Source organism: Chiloscyllium plagiosum, chromosome 34 (assembly GCF_004010195.1).
Source record: "Chiloscyllium plagiosum isolate BGI_BamShark_2017 chromosome 34, ASM401019v2, whole genome shotgun sequence".
Lineage (NCBI taxonomy): Eukaryota > Metazoa > Chordata > Chondrichthyes > Orectolobiformes > Hemiscylliidae > Chiloscyllium > Chiloscyllium plagiosum.
Window position 1 is genome coordinate 8,345,014 of NC_057743.1, and position 22,950 is coordinate 8,367,963.

At 38.3% G+C, this 22,950-nt stretch overlaps 1 protein-coding gene across 11 annotated transcripts in view; it reads right to left on the minus strand.

Moving 5' to 3' along the window:
* The window catches only part of LOC122540194 (eukaryotic translation initiation factor 4 gamma 3-like), a 140,741-nt gene that overhangs the window by 16,712 nt on the left and 101,079 nt on the right, over positions 1–22,950 (minus strand). For 10 of the 11 annotated variants that reach the window (XM_043675557.1, XM_043675560.1, XM_043675556.1 and 7 more), the window contains 11 exons: positions 19,691–19,795; positions 18,715–18,853; positions 17,941–18,035; positions 14,219–14,312; positions 13,139–13,229; positions 7,862–8,058; positions 5,647–5,762; positions 4,045–4,217; positions 2,528–2,653; positions 1,513–1,594; positions 1,275–1,373 (listed from right to left, as the gene is read on the minus strand). In XM_043675557.1, the coding sequence (XP_043531492.1) occupies positions 1,275–1,373; positions 1,513–1,594; positions 2,528–2,653; positions 4,045–4,217; positions 5,647–5,762; positions 7,862–8,058; positions 13,139–13,229; positions 14,219–14,312; positions 17,941–18,035; positions 18,715–18,853; positions 19,691–19,795 (1,317 nt within the window). The remainder of the gene's footprint in view (positions 1–1,274; positions 1,374–1,512; positions 1,595–2,527; positions 2,654–4,044; positions 4,218–5,646; positions 5,763–7,861; positions 8,059–13,138; positions 13,230–14,218; positions 14,313–17,940; positions 18,036–18,714; positions 18,854–19,690; positions 19,796–22,950) is intronic. The other variant, XM_043675553.1, reaches the window with a different exon arrangement.

Sequence of the window (22,950 nt, forward strand, 5' to 3'; positions counted from 1 at the left end):
ACAATGGTAAACAGAATTCAACCTGGAAAACTGCACGTTAATGCCTTGTTATTCCTCTAAGTATTAGGGATTACACTGTGAATGATATGACCCTCGAAAGCTCTGAAGATCAGGGAGATCTTTGCGTGCATATCCACAGATAGTCTTGAAGCTAACAAGGCAGGTATGATGGTAAATACAACATATGAGATCCTTTCCTTGATTAAATGAGGCACTGAATACAAGACCAATGAGAACTGTATAAGCATTGGTTCAGCCACAACTGGAGTACTACATACAATTCTGGTCATTACGTTAAAGCCAGGATGTGAATGCACCACAGATAATGCAGAGGAAATTTACCAGGAGGCTTACTGGGCTGGAAGGTCTGAGATATGTGGAAAAATTGAACAGTCTAAGGTTTTTTTTTGTCTTGGAGCAGGGCACTTGACAGACATGGATTAATCGAGCATGGGTGGGGTAGATAGAAATGGATATACTCCATTAACAAAGGGGTCAATAACCAGAGACAGATTCAAGGAAGACATTCAGGAGAAGAGATTAGTCAAGCAGAACTGTTTTCACTGCCTGAAAGCATGGTTGAGTCAGAAATTCTCAAAAGTTAAGCAGTATTTAGATATTCACTTGCATTGCTATAGACTCCAGAGCTATGGCCTAAGAGCAGGCAAATGAGATTAGTGTAGTCATATGCTTATTAATGGATGAAGACATGCTGGACCGATTGGTCTCCTCCTCAGCTGTAAATGTCTACAAAATTTGAAGCCGCATGACACCATGTTACAGTCCAACAGGTTTATTTGAAACCACAAGTTTTCAAAGGTGAAGTCTGACACTGGCACCCCCACATCACCTATTAAAATTTGACAGATCTTCCTCATCTAGTTAATGTGTCATTTGTATTGCATATGAACATTTTCATATCCCTACAAGCTTGCATATTTGATCTGCAGCCATCACTTAATTTTGATCAAAAGAAAACTTGGACAAGATCCTGACAGCAGTGCTGAAACTTCAATGCAAATATATGTTGAGTCGGATTTGAAGTTGTGGTACAGCATTCATTGTGAAGTTTTAAAGTTTTCAAAAATGCTCACGTGTACTGCACCTCACTTTCAATACTGGATATATCCAAAGGTTAATTCATGTTAAAGTGAGCTTCCTGACAATTACATGGCAGGAAAATGGCAGTGATTGAGACAACTGGATTCAGTAAAACTAGATTATATTACAACAATACCAAAAACTTTGGACCTCAAAAGTAAAGAACGACTCACCTTATCACTAATGAATTGCTGGACATCCTGTCCTTCAGTTAGGAAATCCTTCCAATTTAGGCCAGCCTCTTTCCATAAGGCCCCGACTTTCTTATGGCTCTGTTGAGAATAAAACGCAAGTATTCACCAGATTTAGCTTGAAAAAAATGTTAATTTAGGAGAACAGAAGTTCCTCCGTTTGCAACTTGAGACACCAGTTTGTGAACAAACAAACTCTATGAAATGCTTTGCTCCTCACCATTTGTTTGCATAGAAGGTGCAAAATTTCTGCAAGCAAAACCCCTGCTCTCTCCACAGGAAGTAAAGGTTTACTAAGTTCTCTGTAACAGAATGAAAAAGAAAAGTGTTTAACATCTTGAAAGGCTGATCCTGGTTCTGCAAACAGAACCAACGAATTCCATTAATGTTCATTCAGAAGTAACAGTAAAAGGGCGGGGTTGTTGCCATTCTGGAGTTAGAGTTCTTCATGTGATAGAGTTGAAGTATGAAGCAACTTAGAATCTTTGAATCCCTCTTGTGGAAACAGACCCTTTGGTCCAACAAATCCACACCGACCTGCCGAAGAATATCCCACCCAAACCTATTCCCCATTACTCTACATTTATTCCTGACTAATGCACCTAACCCACTCATCCCTGAACACAATGGGCAATTTAGCATGGCCAATTCACCTGAGCCTGCATACCTTTAGATTGTGAGGGGAAACCGGAGCACCCGGAGGAAACCCACACAGACACAGGGAGATTTGAATAGATATTTTTATTTGACATTGGTGCTGTTCTTCAAATCATTTTGAAGTAATTTGAGTAAAAGCTGCAAGAATCTTCTACCAATAGTGCTGGCTGAATAATATTGAACATTGAGGGATACAGCAGACACTGCAATATTGTACGATTCAAATAAATCTGAATATAGATCTTCAAATAAACATCAGAAAATAGAAAAAGGCTGACATCTTCAATGAAAAACGTTGAAAGGCATGGATGAAACAAAAGGCAATTCAGGTTTAACAACCTTATTGTGAAATACTTAGTTTTTGTTGAAGCCGTTTTTCTTGACATTAAGTTCGAATACCTGAACAAAAACATGACATTTTTGCTAAAAATGGATCTAGAATTTAACTCTTACAGTCAAAAATAAAATGGCAGAAACATGCCAATCAACATCAGATATTAATTATCTTTAACATCTGCAAATAACTATTGTAGGAAAATGCACTGAGCATTGGATTAGATTTCCTTAACGGTTCTTACGTAAATAATTCTCTCATAGAGATTCCTCCTTCTTGTAACATGGGCGTCACAAGTTCACCTAGATACAGCCATATATGTGGTATATCAATGGCCATGTCCTCTGCCAATTCCAAGAGTTCTAAGAACCTGAGAAGAAATAGAATAATTACGGTTGCACACAATATTTCAGATTGTGATAGAATAAAAGCATCTATATATTAATCGGAAAAGTCCCATAATTGTATAATACTCTAATACATTGACAGCAAAGAAATCAAAACAGTGTAACGCTTCAAACGTGACAGACTTCTTTCTTATCCTCTTCCACCTCCCAAGCTCCCCTCCAAAATAACAGCCCAATCCTCACAATCAGGCAATTATGTGAATGAGCAGCTCATCTGGCATGTGTAACAAATACTCAGGAAGATGCAGCACAGCATTTGCTATTTTGGGTTATTATTACAAGGCCAGCACATTTGGTCCTTGGTTTACATGAAGCACATTGCATTTGAAGCATTGGTTTTCAGCCACAACTCCAATATCCATTTGAGGTTTGGAGTACTGATCACAAATCACAGTTAAATTTGAGTGGAATTAATTCTAGCCACAGAGCATTGTTAATTAAATTTAAGTCCTAAAAACGAATTCAAGAATTTTCTACAAGTTCTCTTTATGGACAAAGTACTGTGGTGATATAAAGCAGAGTGGTGGTATATAAATTGCAACAAATATAATTAGGAAGAAGTGACTAGAGAGAGAGTTAAATTCTTCATTTGTTAAATTGCATCTCCGCTCACCCTTAGTTATTATCTAACTGGTTGCAATGAAGAGCTTAATATAAATGCCGGAGGAAAGATCACAGAAGCGCTTCAGAGGAGGCTCCCAAGCACTGAGGATGTCACCTAGACAGGGGATGAAACGTCTGCAACACAAATTCCCAGTTCGGCGAACAGAACCACAACAACGAGCACCCGAGCTACAAATCTTCTCATAAACTTTGAGCTTAATATCCAGTTAAAATTCCTGATCCTATGATTTGCTCAGTACTTGGTTGCTGCAAGCTACTCAAGTAAATAATGATGGGATCTGTGAAGTGGTGATTTATGTGAACATAAAATATTGGGCTCACTAACTAACTGTGGAGTTCTCTTGATGTCTTAGCACTCCGTATGTCAGAAAAGCTAGTTACTTCTACAAACATTAGCAGAGTCATTGAGGACATTTGAGTGACTGCTGGACATGCACATGGAGAGCAGTGAGTTGAGGGTTGCATAGGTTAAGTTACTATATTGTACATTAGGATTAAGCCTCGGCACAACATTGTGGGCCAAAGGGCCTGTGCTGTGTTGTACTTTTCTATGTTCCATGCTCTAAACCATTGCAGATGTAATATGTTGAAGTGGATTCAACAAATATGACATGATATTATTATTTTTGCACAGAATCATAATATTTCACTCGCTTTCCAAAGTCCCATGTGTTCCAACATTGAAATGCAAGGTTTCATTCCACATTCATTTTCTTCAAGTATCACATACCCTTTGAAAAATTCATCCTTGGGTAGCTTTTCTGTCTGTATCAATTGGTAGAAAAGCTGTCCCATGTGTTCTCTTGTTATCTGACTTCTCTCCAATGTTGACTCCACACCAACTCTCACAAAGACATGGAGTAGATTCAGTGAATTCAATTCATCTACGCACTGGACTGCTTCCTGAAAATGGAAAACAATCAAATCACACATTACTGAATTATTTTCACACCTTTCTCTTATACCAATTGCCAACATTTTCCTCTGAACACCTAATAAATGTTTCTGAAAAAAAAAATTATGTCTACTAGAAATGGATTTGGAAAGAACAACTCTCAAATCGTGAACTCAAGTCAGCTTCCCACCTTTGAGGTCAACCTTGCCTAGATAACGGGGATTGTATTTTCAAAGTTTTTTTCTTCCTTTTTTCTCTTTCTGGTATCCTGCTTCAACATAGTTTTAAGAGTAATGGCTATTAAAATATGAAGTTAATTTATTTTGAAACTGGACTGTGTTGGGAGCGCAGAGGAATTTGGCTTTAAATAGCCAAATCAATGTGCTAATACTGCTGAACAAAGTATAGGTATGTTGGGGTCCAGAAGTCAAGAATCTGATTGGAAACAGTCTGTGCCAGTGTTTCTGTTCTACTTTAACCTCCTCCCATCCTTCCTTATTTAACTATCAGCACAATTGAATGGGGCTGAGAGAAGAGCTAAGCTGTCCAGGTTTTTCCCATGATCACAAGCACACACTGCATCTCCAGGGGTGCACACGTACAATATGATTGGATAATACAATCAAATATTAGTTTAAATATGATTGGATAACAATTGTGCACTAACTTGCAATGTTAACTATTTAAACAAATTGGGAACAGAGAAGGGTGAGTAAATGTATAACCTTTTGATCGGAAATTATCTTCTGTAGGAATAGTTGATTGTTATTTGTAAAAATGGTGTAAAAACCTTTGTTCTTATAATAAAGATCTGAGCTGTACTTCATTTTCTTGAAGTGTACATCTGCCGTGCATGAGTAAGCATTCAAACAAAGGAACCAGAGTCTTGTCTGCTCGAAGGAAAAACAGCATTAAACTCACCTTTTTTATAATTCTCCATTCTCTTCTGCTGTAACTTTTAACTTTAAATAATTCTAAACTATTCACTTGAGCTACTTCCTGAAGTAGTGATTTCCACATTCACATCACTATCTAGATAAAACTGATGATTCATATTTTCTGATATGATTTCTTTGTGACGACTTAACAATGACACGTAGAAACACTCCCGTGTCTATTCAATCAAAACCTTTCCTTATTTTGAAGATCTCAATTAGGACATCTGTCAGCTTCCTTTCTTTTCCAAGAGAAAAGAGAGAAAATCTGCTAACCCATTACTGATAGTGTGATGAACAAAAGACAAACAGTTATCTGACAATACTTTGGAGAATTGGAATCTGAGTGTGAAATAAAGATAACCTGACATCTCCAGAGATTAGCTTTAAAGGGTCAAAAACAATTCAATTCAGAAACTATGAAATAATGTTAGTTAATGTACAATTCTTATATTTGATAGTTGAATGTAAATCATGTGATTAAAATCCTGCAAATACACACCTTATAATCATTAATGTGCAAAAATTCATCAATAATCGATTTTGATTTTTTCTCCATCTCCTCTTCAGACAGATCAGCTCTGCATGAAGCATCAGCAGGAAATACTTCAGGCTTCACTGCAATAAAGAACAAATTTAAGGAAGTCTCCTTTGGCAGTTTGGCCCTTTCCATATTGTCAAAAGCTAATTAACCATTGATGCGCTTCTCCACAGGCATGGAATGCAAACATTACTTACTGTCATTCACATTATAGCCATGTATCTTAATTTTTACACTTTACCTTTTTGAATGCAGTGGTAGAGGGATGATTTCTGCAAATTCTTACCCAGGTGGTGAATCATAACATTCTGAAGTAAGGAAACTTTAAATTTAAGGTAATAATGATATGCATACAGAGATAACAACTCTGTTCATTTGGTTCCTGTGTCAATGAGATATGGTGAGTTTCTTGTTGTGATTACAGTTTGTGACATCAGCGCCTTATCATAGCAATGTCATCAGACTAAATGATCCAGCTTACTATTGGCATCAGAACTGCCATTTACTCCTGTGTCTCAAAACCCTTATCAGATATCCTCTGCCCAACACTAGAATCCCCTAACACGAACTGTTCTAAAGGAAGATTTTATTGCACAAATATATACATTATTGATGTTTACATTGATTTTGGAATTCAAGGCTGACGAATAAGTCGTCTCCCGTCTCAACTACTGTAACCATGTTATTTTCATGGCAACCAATAAAGAATATGGTCACAGCCAAATCCAAACTGGTCCTCATTTGACAACCATCCAATAGACTTCAAGCAAGCCATCACTCAATAGTGTGTAGGATCCTTGAATCATTTTTCTGTTCTTTGCTCTCAAGCACACAGCCTAACTTTACCAACCTATTCTTAACTTATTCAAGATTAATTAAATCACCACAAAATAGCCTTGGGTCCATTTAATCCTCAACTCTTAGTGACACTTAAATAGAAGGCTAGTTTATTTCCAAAGGAGTTTATAGCAGTCATAAAAAAGTACGTTCTTCTTTCACATTATGTCTCTCTGTATGCAACTTGTACCTTGCCTGTATCTGCATGGCTCTTCTCATGCTTTTGATTCTGTTGTCTTTTATCTCCAATATCCACTCTCTTATACATACCTCGCACTCTCTGTATTCCATTGACATTAGCTCTTCTGCTCAAATTTTCTGAAGTCCAATGCACACAGTAAGTTGGCAGCCATGACGTCTCATGTGCGAGATGGCAGAGAGATTGCTTGGAAACTCTTGCAACATGCAAAAGCTGGAACTTGAAACTCAATAGAAGTGGGAAAGGGGATAGACGATATATAATTTTAACCCAAGGCAGATTGCTTTCCTGTAACTGTTACCATGGAACCAACAGTGAGTTGCAGAAACCCTGTGCATCATGCAACTGAAATACATGGCAAGTTTGAGGTAGAGTGAGGCTACATGTATACATGGATCAGAGGATGGGAAGGGGTTGCTAAGTAGACGGTTGCAGTATTAAAACGTCAGCAAACAACTAACACTAGAATGAGAGGCTTAGGAGTGAGAAGATCTGACAGAACTCAGCCAAATCCCAGCATGGAGTCCAGGTTGCAAACCAAGGTGGCTACTAGCAAACTGGTGTACAAACAATTTCTGAGGAAGGCTCTGTTACATTATTTTTACTGATCACCAATAAACTGGTTCTTAACAAACACAGATCAAATCAATGTTTTTAAAGTAAATATAAATTCAAAGATAGTTGCTGGAAAAGTTCCTAAATGCCTCTGTAATTGTTTATTACATTGTTCTCCAAGCTTGTGTCAGGAAGTGAGTAATGGTAAAGAAAACATGGTCACTCATGATTGCAAGGAAAAGGAACGTTTGGGGAGGAACGCAGAGTAAACATCAAATAATAGAGATATGTCCTGGTGTGATGCTTATTATTTGAGGTAATTCAGGTATTTTTTTTTCTCATCACCATGGCAAAATACAATGAATGCTTGGTACTTGCCCTTGAGAGTAAAAGTACTGTAGGTCTGGATGTGAGATATCACAAAAATTAACAAAGCAGAGGTTGCAGCTTCAAGTTTTGATAGCATCACTGATTTCTAATGTATGGTAATAAGATCCAAGATTTATTCTTGATTCAAAACCTATTTTTATGTTGGTTACGATCTGAACAGCGTGTGCACTACAAGATACAGGAATTGCAAATTACCATTTTCCTTAGTCCGGTTTCTGTCGACCTCAATACTCTTGTCCTCAGAGGTACCTATGGTTTGCTGTACAATTTCAACGACTTCTCTCTTCTCTTCTTCTCGTGCTCTATCATCAAGCAACTCCTTGTTACTGCTCACTCGTGTGATAGCTGGCCGAGTTGGCTTATCGTTCTTCTCCCTTCCAGTACTGCTTCTACTATTTGGACAGCAAGGGAGGAAAGGAAAAAATCTCAATTTTTGTATTATAAAATTACAACTTATTAATCTCAAGTATTAACGTAGTAAGGAAGTGGAACAATATAAAGTAATATGTATTCATAAACTCCAAAGGTGAACTATATGGCTTCAATGATGTAATGCTTTGCAAAATGATTGTTCACCTATAATAAAAGGAACAGAAAATGCTAGAAAACCTCAGCAGCTCTCAGAACACGAGAGAGAAAAACAGTCTAAGACAACACTTCTTCAGAATACATATTCTCAACAAATGCTGAGCAATGGCTATGGTGGATTCAATCAAATGGCTGATGGAAGTTTCAATATTTAGTAGCTGAAGATTTAAAAGAAACTTGTTTTATAAGTGCTGTTCAAATTGAAAAGTTGATGAATTCTATGATACAGGCATTAAGCAAAATTCAATGGGTGCATCTTGAAGCAATCTTTCATTTTTTTCCACTTTGGAGAAGAGGAAATTCTAGAATTAAATGATACCCTGAAATTGATCAACGCATCTCTTTAGCTTTCCAACGTTTTGGAACTTCTAAGATTTGTGCCTATTTCCCCACAATTCCATAGAATCCATAAAATCCTTAGAATCCCTACAGTGTGAAACAGGCTATTCGGCCCATCAAGTCCACACCGGCTTTTAAAAGTGAGATAACTAGAGTTCAAGGTTTGTATGTTTCGGTGAGGGTGAAGGGGAAGGTTGGCAGGAATAGGGAACCCTGGATGACCAGGCTTTGACCAGAAAAAAGCAGCAACCATGGCTCAGGTACAGGGATCAAGGGAATCCCTAGCGATATATAAGGGATATAGGAGTTTCTTGAAGAAGAAAATCAAGAAGGTAAAAATGGGGCACGAGATGGCCTTGGCTGAGACGACCAAAGTGAATAAGAAAAGGTTCTTTAAGTATATTGTGGAACCGCAGGAGATGGGCGAGATCTCCAAAGAATATTCATCCTCTGTGTTTACTGTGGAGAAAAACAAGACGACTTGGGAACTCGGGAAAGTTAGAGGTGATATCTTGGGGACACGTCCATATCACAGCAGATGTGGTTTTGGATGTATTACAATGTAGGAAGGTGGATAAATCTCCTGCTCCTGACCAGATATATCCAAGGACACTGCTAGAGGCTGGAAAAGAAATTGCTTGAGCCCTGACTGATATGTTTGCATCATCGTTAGCCACGCATGAGGTACTATAAATCTGGATAATAGCGAACATTATGTCCTTATTTAAGAAAGACTGCAAAGAAAATCCTGGGAACTATAGACCAGAAAACCTAACATCTATGATGGATAAGTTACTTGAGAAGATTCTGAGGTAAGATATACATGCATTTGGGAAAACTGGATTTAACTGGGAGTAGTCAGCATGGCTTTGTGCTTGGGAGATCATGCCTCACAAATTTGTTAGAGTTCTTTGATGAAGTGACCAGGAAGGTTGACGAGGGCAGGGCAGTAGACGTGGTCTATATGGATTTCATTAAGGCCTTTGATAAGGTTCCACATGGTAGGCTGCTCTGGAAGGTTAGATCGCATGAAATCCAGGGACAGCTGGCAAACTGGATACACAAATGGCTTGATGGTAGAAAGCGAGGGTAATAATGGAAGGATGCTCATCAGACTAGAGGCCTGTGACTACTGGAGTGCCTCAAGGTTCGGTACTGCGCCCATTGCTGTCAATGATGTGGATGAGAATGTACAAGGCATGATTAGTAAGTTTGCAGATAAATGAAAATAGGACAGTGAGGAAGGTTATCATAAAATGCAGCCAGGACCTTGATCAGCGAGGGAAGTGGGCCAAGAAATGGGAAATGGAGGTTAACATAGATAAGTGTAAGATATTGCATTTTGGAAAGTTGCATCAAGGTTGAAGTTTCATGGTGAATGGTAGGGCCTTAAGGAGTGTAGCAGAACAGAGAAATCTTGGAATTCAGGTGCATGGTTCTCTGAAAGTGGAGTCACAGGTAGACAGGGCAGTGAAGGCTTTTGACACACTGGCCTTCATCAGTCAGGGCATTGAGTATAGAAGTTGGGAAGGTATATTGCAGTTGTACAGGACGTTGGTGAGGCTGCATTTGGAGTATTGTGTTCAGTTTTGGTCACCTTGCTACAGGAAGGAGGTTATTAAACTGGAAAGAGTGCAGAAGAAATTTACAAGGATGTTGCCAGGACCCAAGGGTCTAAGTTATCGGGAGAGGTTGGACAAGCTAGGACATTTTTCTTTCGAGCATAAGAGACTGAGGGGAAATCTTATAGAAGTGTATAAGATCATGAGAGGCATGGATAGGGTGAATGCATTCAGCCCTTTTCCCAGGGTTGGGGAATCAAGGCCTAGAGGGTATCAGTTTAAGGTTTGAGAGGAAAGAATAAAAGGGAACCTGAGGGGCAGAGGGTGGTATGTATATGGAATGAGCTGCCAGTGGCAGTGGTTGAGGCAGGTACATTAACATTTAAAAGGCATTTGGACAAATACATGGGTAGGAAAGCTTTAAAAGCCAACTGCAAGGAAATGGGGTTAGTGTGAATGTACATTTTGGTTGTAATGGACCAGTTTGGGCCAAAGGGCCTGTCTTCGGGCTGTCAGACTCTGTGACACTCTGAAGAGCATCCCACCCAGACTCACCCCCCTATCCTACCCCTGTATTTCCCAATGGCTAATTCCACATTTGAAATTAATTCAGCAGCTACATGTATACTTTCCCAAGTAAATGAGGTTAGAGAAGAAGTAGTAGCATCATTAAAATCAATATACATATACCTGTTTCACAAGTAGAAGGCTGAACCTGTCTACTTCCATAATTAAAGCTGGGAATTAGGCGATGCAAGTTAACAAACTGCATTTTCTTTTCTGGTATCCAAGTTTTAAGCCAGCTCACAATGACTAGGACAACTTCCCAAGAAAATAATTTGATAAAAGAACATAAGTAATAGGAAGAGCAGATCATAAGGTTTGCCATATCTACTCCTCCATTCAATAAGATAAATCAATTTCAACTCTATTTTTCTGCCTGCATCCCAAATTCTTGGACTCCACAAGACACCAAAAATCTGTTTATCTCAGCCCTAAATAGATACAATGATGGAACATAGAGGGTTCCATATATTCACAATCCTTTGAGTGAAGACATTTCTCATTATCAGTCCTAAGTGATTGGTCCCTTACGCTGAGACTGTGCACTCAATATTCTATACTCCCTAGAGGAAACCACCTCAGTCAACCCTGTAAGTTCCCTTTCAAATACTGTACATTCAAAGGAGATCCCTTTTCATTCTTATAAATGCCACAGAACATATATAATTTCCAATTTACTCAGCTTCTCAGCAGAGGACGATACTCTTTGAACCCAAGAACCAATGGCCTCCAAAGCAAGTATATCTTTCTGTGCATATGGAGATTAAAACTGCACATATAATTCCAGGTGTGGTCTCACCAAAGTCTTGCACAAGTGAAGCAATAAAAGTTTTTCTGCCTTGGGAAGCTAAGGAAGCACAGAAGAAGAAATGCTTGTTTCTCAGTCCATAAAAATTAAATTTGAACTTACCAAATGAAGACCCCAAAACTCAATCAATCTCATCCAGCTCTACTCTCTTATCAATGAAATTGAAGATATTTGTTGGGGGCTCAAATATATGACTTTCAAACTTAACATTGAATTCACTTTTATGAAAATCACCAATTACCAGTGGAAAGGAGATTACTAATTACTGATGCCTCAGTACCTAAGGCAAGATCTAAAACATTTTTATCCTGTCTTGGCTCCAAAAATGTATTGCTCCACGCAGTTACAAAACCATTTAACAAACTTATCTTCTAGACCACCATTTGCCAATTTAATTGGTCCAGTCTTTCAGAGGTTAAAAGCCACCCACAAATATTATTTTGCCTTTGTGACATGCTCCAATAGTAAGTACAAAATTGGCACAGTTGCAATTTCCTGGTTCCAAAACTTTGTATTATTGAAGTGCAATTTCAGAGTTAACTTTTTTGAAACTTAGGTGTTTAGTTGTCTGATTGGAAGCACAATCAGAAAATGAAGTGGCTGAACAGGTGCTGTAGATATTTTAGTCATTCATCAAGAGATGTTATAACACACTTCTGGAGCAGTGGGACTTGAACCAGATCTGCAGGCCCAGACACTACCATTGTGCCATAACAGCCCTGAATAACCAGGCTAAATCTGCTTAGCTTCCAAGACCAGATTTTTCAGATTGGTGTGGCCCTAGGCTAAAAAGATCTTTCATTGACCTCAGATTAGCCTACAGCGCAAGAAAACAAACAGGGGAGTGTTGTGCAAAGTAGCCAGCTTGGTATTGTTGCCCTGTCAAGCAAACTATTGCAGACATTGGAAATGTGAAATAAAAGAAGATAATGCTGGAAATACTCAGGCCAGGCAACATGTGGGGAAAAAAGGAAAGTAGAGCTAATATTTCAGGTGGATGATTGTTGGTTAGCAAACACTTTGCCTGTTGGTTCATTCTTCCATGGGATACGAACTTTATTGGTAAGGCTAGCATTTACTACCTATCCATAATTGCCTTTGAGAAAAGAGTGCTGAGCCTTCTTCTTGAAGCACTTCAGTCCATGCGGTGTAGAAATATCTGAAAGTACTGTCTGATAAGAAGGGAATTGTAGGATTTTAAGCTTGCAACACTGAAAGAACAGCTATACAGTCCCTGTCAGAATGGTACATGACTTGGAGAGGAACATGGAGGGTGAACATACATGGTGTTTCCATGTATGTGCTGCCATTGTCCTTCTAGGTGGCAGAGATTACTGATCTGGAAAATGCTGTCCAAGGAGCCTTGCTGAGCCTAAACTGCAACGTGGTTCTAGCTTTTTGATTTTCTTTTTCTCCTGAAGCCTGAATTTTATCATAAAGCCAGTTTAATATGTATCTACTAGCAGCAGCTGAAAAATAAAATAAATCAGTACTAAAATAAAAATAACTCTATTTAGTGAGAAATAGTGCTGGCATACTGTACTGGAAATCTATTGTAAACAAAAGAAAAATCTAAGATTGCCTTCGTTATCTTCAACAGACCACACTCACCTAGGTAGTGTCCTGCGTGCATCTGAATCAGAAGGAGGGGTAGGCTGCTGTAGTACAGAGAATCTATTCAAACTTGTTGTTCGTGGTGGTTCTGAAATATAACAAGATTTGTGCTATCTAGACTTCAAATGAAGCACGTACTGGCATTTCTACATCTCTTTAATGCATTGTCAAGATGTCCCAAAGTGCATCAAATCATGTAAGCAAACACAACAGCTGATTTGAATGTCAAAAATCCAAAATATCAAACAAAATAGGATTGGTTGAGGGGAAAAAGTACTGTTCAGGACACTTGTGAAAATTCAAGATTTTCTTCAAATTGACCTTTGGATCTTCTATAGTTTAGGGCTGGCACAACTCTTAACATTTAATTAGAAGAAAGTTCCTATAACCACACAGCATTCCTTAAATATGTCACTGAAGTATTGGTCTAAATTACATTCTTAAGACCTGAAGTGAGCTTGGACTGCATCAAAACACGAAGAACAAGCAGCTTTAGAGCAAGTGGATAAATGGCAAATAAAGTTCAGGCAAATGAGTTCTGAGGAAGGGTCATGGGACCCGAAACATAAACTCTGATTTCTCTTCGCATCTGCTTTTGCTTGAAATGGCAAATAAAATTCATTATTAAGAATAAGGTGATTCATTTAGATAGAAGTGATTTTATTAATTCCTAGGAAGATATATAGTTAAATGGGGTACAGTAACAAGAGATCTGTGAATATAGACTGAGGAAAAAAAATCAAATTTTTATCATATTTGCAGACTTATTCATGCCAACATGATCAAGAAGCGCATTTGAAACAGTAAAGTACATATATTTTAAAAGGGGACTGATACAGTCTTTAAACTACTATGAAAATCACAAAAATAGTGATCTATTTAGAATTATCCTTCAATTTACTTTTCCAGCGTTTCAAAAATCCTGTTTCAAAACATTCTCCAATTAGCCAATAAAATTGATTATGGGACCAGAGAAGTACGTTGAAAAAAAGTATAACCTGAGTCCTCAAAGACATGGTTTACAAATAACGTGCACAACTATCATAAAGATAGAGTACCAAGCACCATCTCACTTACCAGTTTCATTAGTTTTCACTCCTCCACTGCTGCCCTTACCCCAGCTACCTAATCGACATCCTGGTCCCAACTGAATTTTATCATCAGTGGCAGGCTAAGGGACAGAATAAAGCAAGAGAACACTTTCAAAATCCTGAGATCCTGTTGCTGATAATACTGAACAGGATAAACACGTGCAAGTTTCTCACATCCTCCTTTCCCTGCATATTTATAAGAAATAACTGTAAAACCTATGTTCTAGCAATCATTTCAACTGAATCAGTTTGCACGATCACACTCCAAGCTCACAGAACGTATGATTTTTCTACTTACGTAGAATTATGATGCTCAGAGAGCTTTGCCTAACAAGAGAAAGGCTACTATTGGATTACTTAGTAAGCTGATTTAGTGTAGTGCTAAATCAAATCGACCAAGAACGACCAAACATCATTTAGTTCCAAGTTATTTATCAACTGGGAAAGCAGTAGAACTGCTACTATTTCCCAGCATGTAAAAGGAAAGGCTCAAGTTCTGCTCCTGCTCCCTATTGAAAAATACACATATGGGCAAATTGGGGTTTGGCTTACCGACACTCCCTTGGACCCCTGACATCCTTGGAACTACACTCTTGTGTGCCAACATTTCCAAGAGAATAGAAAGAAAAGGGGACAAAAAAATCATTCCATCGGTGCTGTTATGGTACCATTAGTTCAAAATTCACAACAGGAACCCAGCAATAATTAGCACATCTGTTAACAGAAACCACCCATTAATTGACATATCCCTTAAAAGGAACAGCAGCTAGTTAGGTCCTTCAAGAGGAACAGCCTAGAAGTGAACATGGACTTAATGTTTTAATTCTATTAATAATTAGCACTTGGATATCATTTTAATAAGTATTAGGAAGTATAGGTTTTCGTATTTTAAAAACAGATTGAATTTAGGTCTCTCTGAAACCTCAAATATTCTATTGATTGTTTTGATCAATACAAAAGTACTGAAAAATGGAAAATCAACTTGCATATACTATAGAATGCGAATTACCTGATGTACACATCAAGAGATTAAGGTGCAGAGGAGCAGAATTGATTATAAATTATAGCAGTAGGTTATCAAGCATAAATGATAAAATGAATTTTAAAAACATAGTTGATTTTTTGTACAAAATTGCTGCACATTAACTGGTAATTATTTTTTAAAGACTATATGGTAACTATGAAAGAAACTTTAGGGACAGAAAACATCTTTAATTTAGTCATTTAGAACTCAAAACTATAGAACAAGCTCACTAATAACAAGCTGGGAACAAGGGAGGCCTTGAGGGAATTCCCTTCTCAGACTAAGGAGTATTTGGAACAACTTCTCAGTTAAAGCAATCAATGCTGTGTTGATTAATTCTTGAGAACAGATTGGTGAATATCTGGGTTGGAAAGAAAATAATGGTTTGCGAGGCTAACACAGGGAAGGGATGGCTAAATGCATTGTAATATGATGGTGCCTAAGCTGATGTTACACAAAGGAAGATAAATCACCTGAGCAACACATGCAAGGCTTGATGATTTTTACACCATTTCAATCTTCTGTTCATTATGCTATTAAAAAAAAAATCACATCTTGCAACGATTACTATTCTAGTGGTATTTTGTGCCCTTATCCAATTCTGAGTTGAATCTAATTCACACTCATGCTACACCACTTTTAACGCATTACCTGCAAACTAAATAACATGAAATTATTTAAGAAGTTGCAACCCAATGATTTCACAAAGATGGACAATCACACTAAGAGCTGTTGTGACTGGCTTGCCTCTATTGTTACATGGGCACAATCTTTGTGGATTTACCTACTCATGGTACTTGAGTGTTGCTGCCGACGTCAGCATTTACTCCCCAACTCTAATTGTCCTTGGATGGAGGTCATCAGCCACTATTTGAACTGCTGCATTCCCTATGGTGCAAATACACCCAAGGCAATGATAGGGACAGAGTTCCATGATTTTGAGCCAAAGAAAGATTAAATTAGGGCACATGGTTGGGGATTTAACATTTAATTGATTTAACATTTAAATCCATATTGATAGTGGTAGTAAAATGTCAATTCTCCAGTACTTGCATTTCAGGATGAAATAATTAAAAAAGATTCCCTATCAAGCACAAATTGAATCACCATGACCATAGTTCCTTTCATTGGATTGGCTTGTTAAGACTTGGAGCAAAATACATCTTTGGTCATGAAATAGTCTCATTTAATTTAGTTGTACTTAACTAGGGACTAACCAGCAAAAGACATGATGTACTTCCAGTCTCATCCTCTCCCTGTTCCCAATTTAATAAATAACCACAACACGAAACTTATAATCTTAATCATCCAACTGTCAGAGTAAATTTAGTATTCAAGTCTTTAGACCAGATAAATAATTTGCTGGGTCATCTAATTAGTCTATTTACAAAAAATACTGGGACAAAATTATATAGCTTTCTAAAATAGAGGTGAAAACCGCACTATGACATTCTCCCATGACTAGTGCCTCACTTGTGTAGTGAGTAAATAATATTCAGTGATGGATGTTTACCTATATAAGATTAAGACAGGTCACCTACTGGAACATTCAGATCAAAAATGACAATGCCAGCTCATATCAACAACATCATAATCAGCGTAATCTTCAACTTTCGTTGTACAATATACATTCCTGTGCCACAATCCATTCAAGACTGTGTCAGCACCAAAAACATGTACTGCACTGTGAACCAAAACTATTGGACCAAATAAACACGTCAATACAATCATATCTTATGGCCAATCTGTTTCCATAAGACAAAGAGCATGGAGTAACAAAACAGACTCTAAAGCTTGTGCAATGTTGAATTTGTGACATTGGAAAAGACAATTTAGCCTATCATGCTTGCACAAATCTTCACCAGGAATGTCCAACTTGCTTTGTCTTTCCATCAACTTCCTTTCTAAATACTTATCCTTTTTGTTTTCTGGGATGATAATCTTTAGTTTGTGTACCAGTGATTAGAGAAGTGGCAACAATTGTTCACTGCTCTCTTCAGTAATTCCTATCCCTCGTTCCTATTAATATCCTACAGAATTTTGGGAATAGCCTTCCCTCTAACATCCTTGATATGACACCTAAAGCCCCAACTGCAGTTCATCTGGTGACTTGTAGAATTCAAACATTGCTTCATAACTTCTGTAAGGAATATATGTTTGAAAATCAGAATCCTATTTGCCTCTTTTCTAGCCATTGCTCCCTGTGCTCCGAATGCATGCTTTGACAGCCTGCCTTTTTTTAAAGCCCGGTTAAGAGTTTTACATTTTGGCTTCTATTTAATTGCCACCCTCCCCACTACAATATATAATACAGCACTTTACAATTACCTGCAATATTAGCACATTCCTGCAAATTTCTACAATCTTCTGCACGTTCCCAAAACTGAGTGTTATTCGCAAACTTAAATAGCTTTCTCCTTCTTTCCACAGCCAAATAACTTACATAAACTAGTCAATCTTCCATGGCTTTGTACGCATAAGGCTTGGACACATAATATAGCCCAGATCCAACTGTTGTACACAATCTGTCCATACGTCTACATAACCTGACTCTGATCTCCATATTAGGAGTGAAAAATGCCTGTGTCAATACAGGCTGCTGTACTTCTAACATCCTAACAGTCTCAGTTGCCTTTGCATGACTGCATCAACAAACTTTCAGGTACTTGTAACAATGCTCATACCTTGGTGATTTTTGGAAACTTGCTGGGGTCTATCGTCCTGCTGCTCTTAGACACTGGAACAGTGTTCCAGGCTTCTTCTGTGGGTCGTCCACTAGCTGCAAGCATAATAGTTCCTGTTAAAATACGCTATATTTGAATAATGGTTAATGCAGCTAACCATTCGAGGATGTGAATAAAGGAGGATGTAACTAAAAAGCAATTATTTGGTCTTGGATCCAGAAACCACAATTCCCTTAGAACAAAACAACAGGAATTATTCTTCCAGTCGTCTGGCCAAAAGCAGGTTGTCCTTGAAATTTAGTGAACCATTTTAATCAAGTGAAGTGACTTAGAAATTTTATTTTCTCAAATTAAAACAAGAATTGCTAGAAATACTAAACAGCTCAGGTAGGCATCAGTTTGTGATACGTGTTTCAAAATCTTGCACCTATTTTTCATAAATAGGTTCTAAGAGAATACTACATAGCTTGCTACTTAGCAAATGGGTATACACAAGAAACCAGTATTCAATGCAACTCCAAAAATTAGGAATAATCAACAGAACACGTTATCCTTTCAGGTAACAGTACAAACCATTTACATCTCATTGTAAATTAAAGCAGTTAAGGTTGCTGCAGAGGACTCAAGTGGATAGATTTTGCTCAACTACACCAAGATCCGACATGTAAAGATAGAGTTAATATATTTACTACCACCAAGGGAAGGGGTATTGTCATTGTAAGAGAATGTATAAAAATGATTACATCTGAAAAGGCAATTACAGAAATATCTTACTTGTTCTCCTTTTGTCTTGCTTAGACAATAGTTGCTGATGAACCTTCAATTGTTGCTGCTGCTCTTCAATCTGTGCTTCTTTATGGATCTGTTCAATGGTCTTCGGACCCTGTTCAACCCTACGTGATACCCAATTTTTCTGTGGATGAATACAATATTCACACATTGTGTTAAGAAATCCAGGAACTTATATTATTTGACGATGTATTAAATGTATCCATGATGCCAATACTGCAATTCTTCTGGTTCAGTTTCAAACTTTTTAAAGTCTCCTTCCAATGACCAACATTACAATACATATTATCACAGCATTCCTTACTATTCATCAATCATCAGTGACCAACATATAATTACCCGTAATATCCATTTACGGGTATCAATAAAACTTTTGAAAGAGGTCCCCAGAAAATACTCCTAAGTGCTTAACAAACATCCAGATTAAACCAAAACACACATAAACTAATTTTTAATCCAACATTTATAACCCATCTTCTTTCCCAAAGTAGAATTTCAAAATTGATTTCCAGAATTAAAACATACAACGATAGGAAATCCTGTCACAAAAGACTTTTTAACCCTCTCATAGTTTGTCAGTGAGAATGATAAACTCCTCAAAAGTCTGCTTTTGGAGTTTTCCTCATTGATCTGGGTATTTTGGAGGGGAGGGAATCAAAGGATGACAATTTATTTTACAAACACACAATCCCCTCTTGGCGTGTAACTTGTTCTTTTGGGAGAAATACATGCAGGTTTAGCTCAATTACACTGAGACAGAAGTATGGGCGATATGGTCCTGAAGCAATGCTGATGCTTTGAGAATTAAAAGACAAAATTTCAGGGAAATTGGAAAATTAACTGCATTTAATGCATGAGAAGATACACTCGTAACATTTAATTAGAAATGTCTGACCAATTTAAGGTAGCAAAATTGTACAAACGCAAGCAGTAAAGGCACAAAGTTAAATGGATCACCCACCATTCTCACATCTATCACATCTTGAAGCATAAAACGTATTCTAGATGATGTTTTCCTTTCTTTCACAATCTTTTCCATTTGATTGAAATACTGGTCCATGCGAGGCTGTAAGGTAAAGTCATGTTGTTAAAATTCATGCTTTATAATTGGAGCTTGTGAAACCTTTGCCTCACACATACGTAAAAGTTTTGAATTATCACTCTGCATCTATTAAAATAAAATTATTCTCGAGTTGCATGATACCCAGAGTTCATTCCCATGGCAACTTTATTCAGAAATTCAACGAATCAACTACAATCTTTACGCTACAAAAACAAGCCCAATGTGTCAGAGCAGGCAGAACCAGCTATTCTTCCACAAAGTGAAAGTGAGGACTGCAGATGCTGGAGATCAGAGTTGAAAAGTGGGTCACTGGAAAAGCACAGCAGGTCAGGCAGCATCTAAGGAGCAGGAGAGTCGATGTTTTGGGCATAAGTCCTTCATCAACGGCATGTAAGTCCTGGGCTTCCTCCACCGCCAAATCCAAGCCACCTGACGTCTGGAGGAAGAACACCTCCATTTTCTGCCTTGGGACCCTTCAATCACACGGCATCAACGTCAACTTCATCCCAGATCCAACTCGGCACCGCCCTCTTAACCCATCCCACGTGTCCATCTTCCTTTCCATCTATTTGTACTACCCCCCCTCCCAGCTGCATCCAACTATCACCTTCCTAGCTACCTAACCCCCCCAGCCCCACCTTCATATTTATCTCTCAGCTCACATCATGTTGATGCCGTGTGGTTAAAGGGTCCCAAGGCGCAAAATAGGGCGTTCTTCCTCCAGACTTTGGGTGACTTCGATTTGCGGTGGAGGCAGCCCAGGACTTGCATGCCCTTGGTGGAGTGGAAGGGGGAGTTGAAGTTGCTTGCACAAAGTCTTACAGGACTTCGAAGTATCAAACCTTTCACCTTGAAGCTACATATTTTAGCTGCAACTAACTACTCAAACTATAGTTACACAATACGAGTAACTATACAGCACATTTCCACTTTTAAAAGCATCTATTTTAACCACTAGATGGCCCTATTGGCATGACATAGCTTATGGTAATCCAGGGATGCTCTGAGAATGATCAGTTTAAAAAATATCAACCACCATTTTCAGCATTGATAGCTTTTAAGTTGTAACAATTACTAAAATGCCCACGGCTATTTCCTTCCTGCTTTTAGTATAACAGGCCATCACCCAATCCGGGCAACAGAGAAGAATAGTTGTGATCACATCAAAAGCTACAGTTTTAAAACTCCATTTAAGAACAGAAGTCAAATTTACAGATCATGGTCTTATTGCACCTCTAACCTTTGACAGTTGGAGTGCAGCATCAGTTTCAGATTACAGAGAGAAGAAAGAAAGAGAAACTGGTATGTTGGCAAAACATTTCAAGGAGAGTAAATATTAGTACATGTCAAATGTGTGAACAAGAAAAGTTTTTCACTTACAAATGAAATGCTCCCTCTAGCCACCCAGATTTATTATATCCTGAAATGGGCTTCTGCAGCAAATTCACTTGAAAGGAACTGAAGAATTGAAGAACCTCTTGTAAAACTTGGCAGTCAGAGCAGCAAACTAATAGGACCACACATTACTCTGATCAGGTTTATCCTATAGGTGGCATTAAGGTCCCCATAAACTAGACCCAGACAACATCTCATCATATTTGATTTTTTTGGCCTAACACCAGCCCCTTTCACAACTTTCTCCAACTCATTTTGTAAACAGCCTAAGGCCTTGAAAACTAGGGCCAAATTCATTTTGCAGGTGGCAAGAAACAGGAAAATACCCAGCACTGCCCATCTCCCTCAGGGAAGATGGCTAAGGCTGGGTTGGCTGCGCCCAGAAAAGGTTCAGAAGCAGCCATAGGCTGCCAAGACTGACTGCTTACACAGTTCGGAGAAAGTGAGGACTGCAGATGCTGGAGATCAGAGTTTAAGAGTGTGGTGCTGGAAAGGACAGCTGGTCAGGCAGCATCCGAGGAGCAGGAGAATCGACGTTTCGGGCATGAGTGCTTCTCTCCTGCACTTCAGATTCTGCCTGACCTGCTGTGTTTTTCCAGAGCCACACTTTTCAACACACACAGCTCTAGGGGTCTTGTATTTCAATTTCACAACATTTGATGTTAGAACCTTAAGTGGTGTCAAGTGCCTTGTGGTTTCAGGTATTTAATTTTGACAGGGTCCGGATGTTTGGCACTTACTGTGCTACTGTGAATTGAATTTTTCAAGAAAATGGTGGTTTTAACAACAAAAGTTATTAACTATGTGCAAGTTCTTAAAAAAAATTACATCCAATTGTCATTATAGGGTTGACTGCTTCTGGACTATGGATAGTGGATGAATGGCGATGGGCATGCTATATATCTTGGAGGAAGCAGGAGGACCACCTTGTGAACTCAGCTTTGAAAAGGTTCCTTCATGCAGATCATGGTTCCCGAGATCTCTGAAATGCTGTGAATCATGACAGTCTTGAGAAACTGGCCTGACTCCATGAAAGTAGACCATACCTGTCTCTGTAATCAGCTGACCAAGTCGACTATACTGGGTGCGGGCTTACGACTTCAACCATCCTCCACCATAGAAGGCCCTGGTGAAAATCAGATTATGTCTGGTCTACAACATGACTCCACAGACCTAGATTTGCCCCATATCCCTTTATGACTTTGGTGAACAGAAATCCTGTTTTGAAGCTAACTAACCTGGCATCATTTGTAGAAGAAAGGAAGTTATAAGCTTCTATCACCTCTAGTCTAGAGAAACATTTTCTCATTTCACTCCCAAAATGTTGCCTCATCATTCCCAAAATGTTGCCTCATCACTCCCAAAATGTTGCCTCATCTTCAAGACTGCATCCTCTAGTTCTAGCAGAAGTAGCTAATGCTAATTAATTGTTCCTATTTAATCCCCTTAATGTCTTGGAAGTTTGAACCAAAACATCTCTTACCAATTTAATTTCAGGGAATGCATACTTTTGTTTATGTTGACTCTCCTTGTAATATAACAGTTTTCACATCTAATTCTGACAGAACTATATTATGCTTTTTTCAAAGACAATGTATCCTTCCTAAGATGCAGTACCGAAAACTGAATGCAGTTAACCTAGCTGTGTACTAACTGGGGCTTTGAATAGCGGAAGCAATGACATCTACCCCTTGTACTCTAGTCTTTTTTTTAAGATAGAAAGGCAAGCATGCCATTGGTCTTTGATAATTTCCCTATCAATT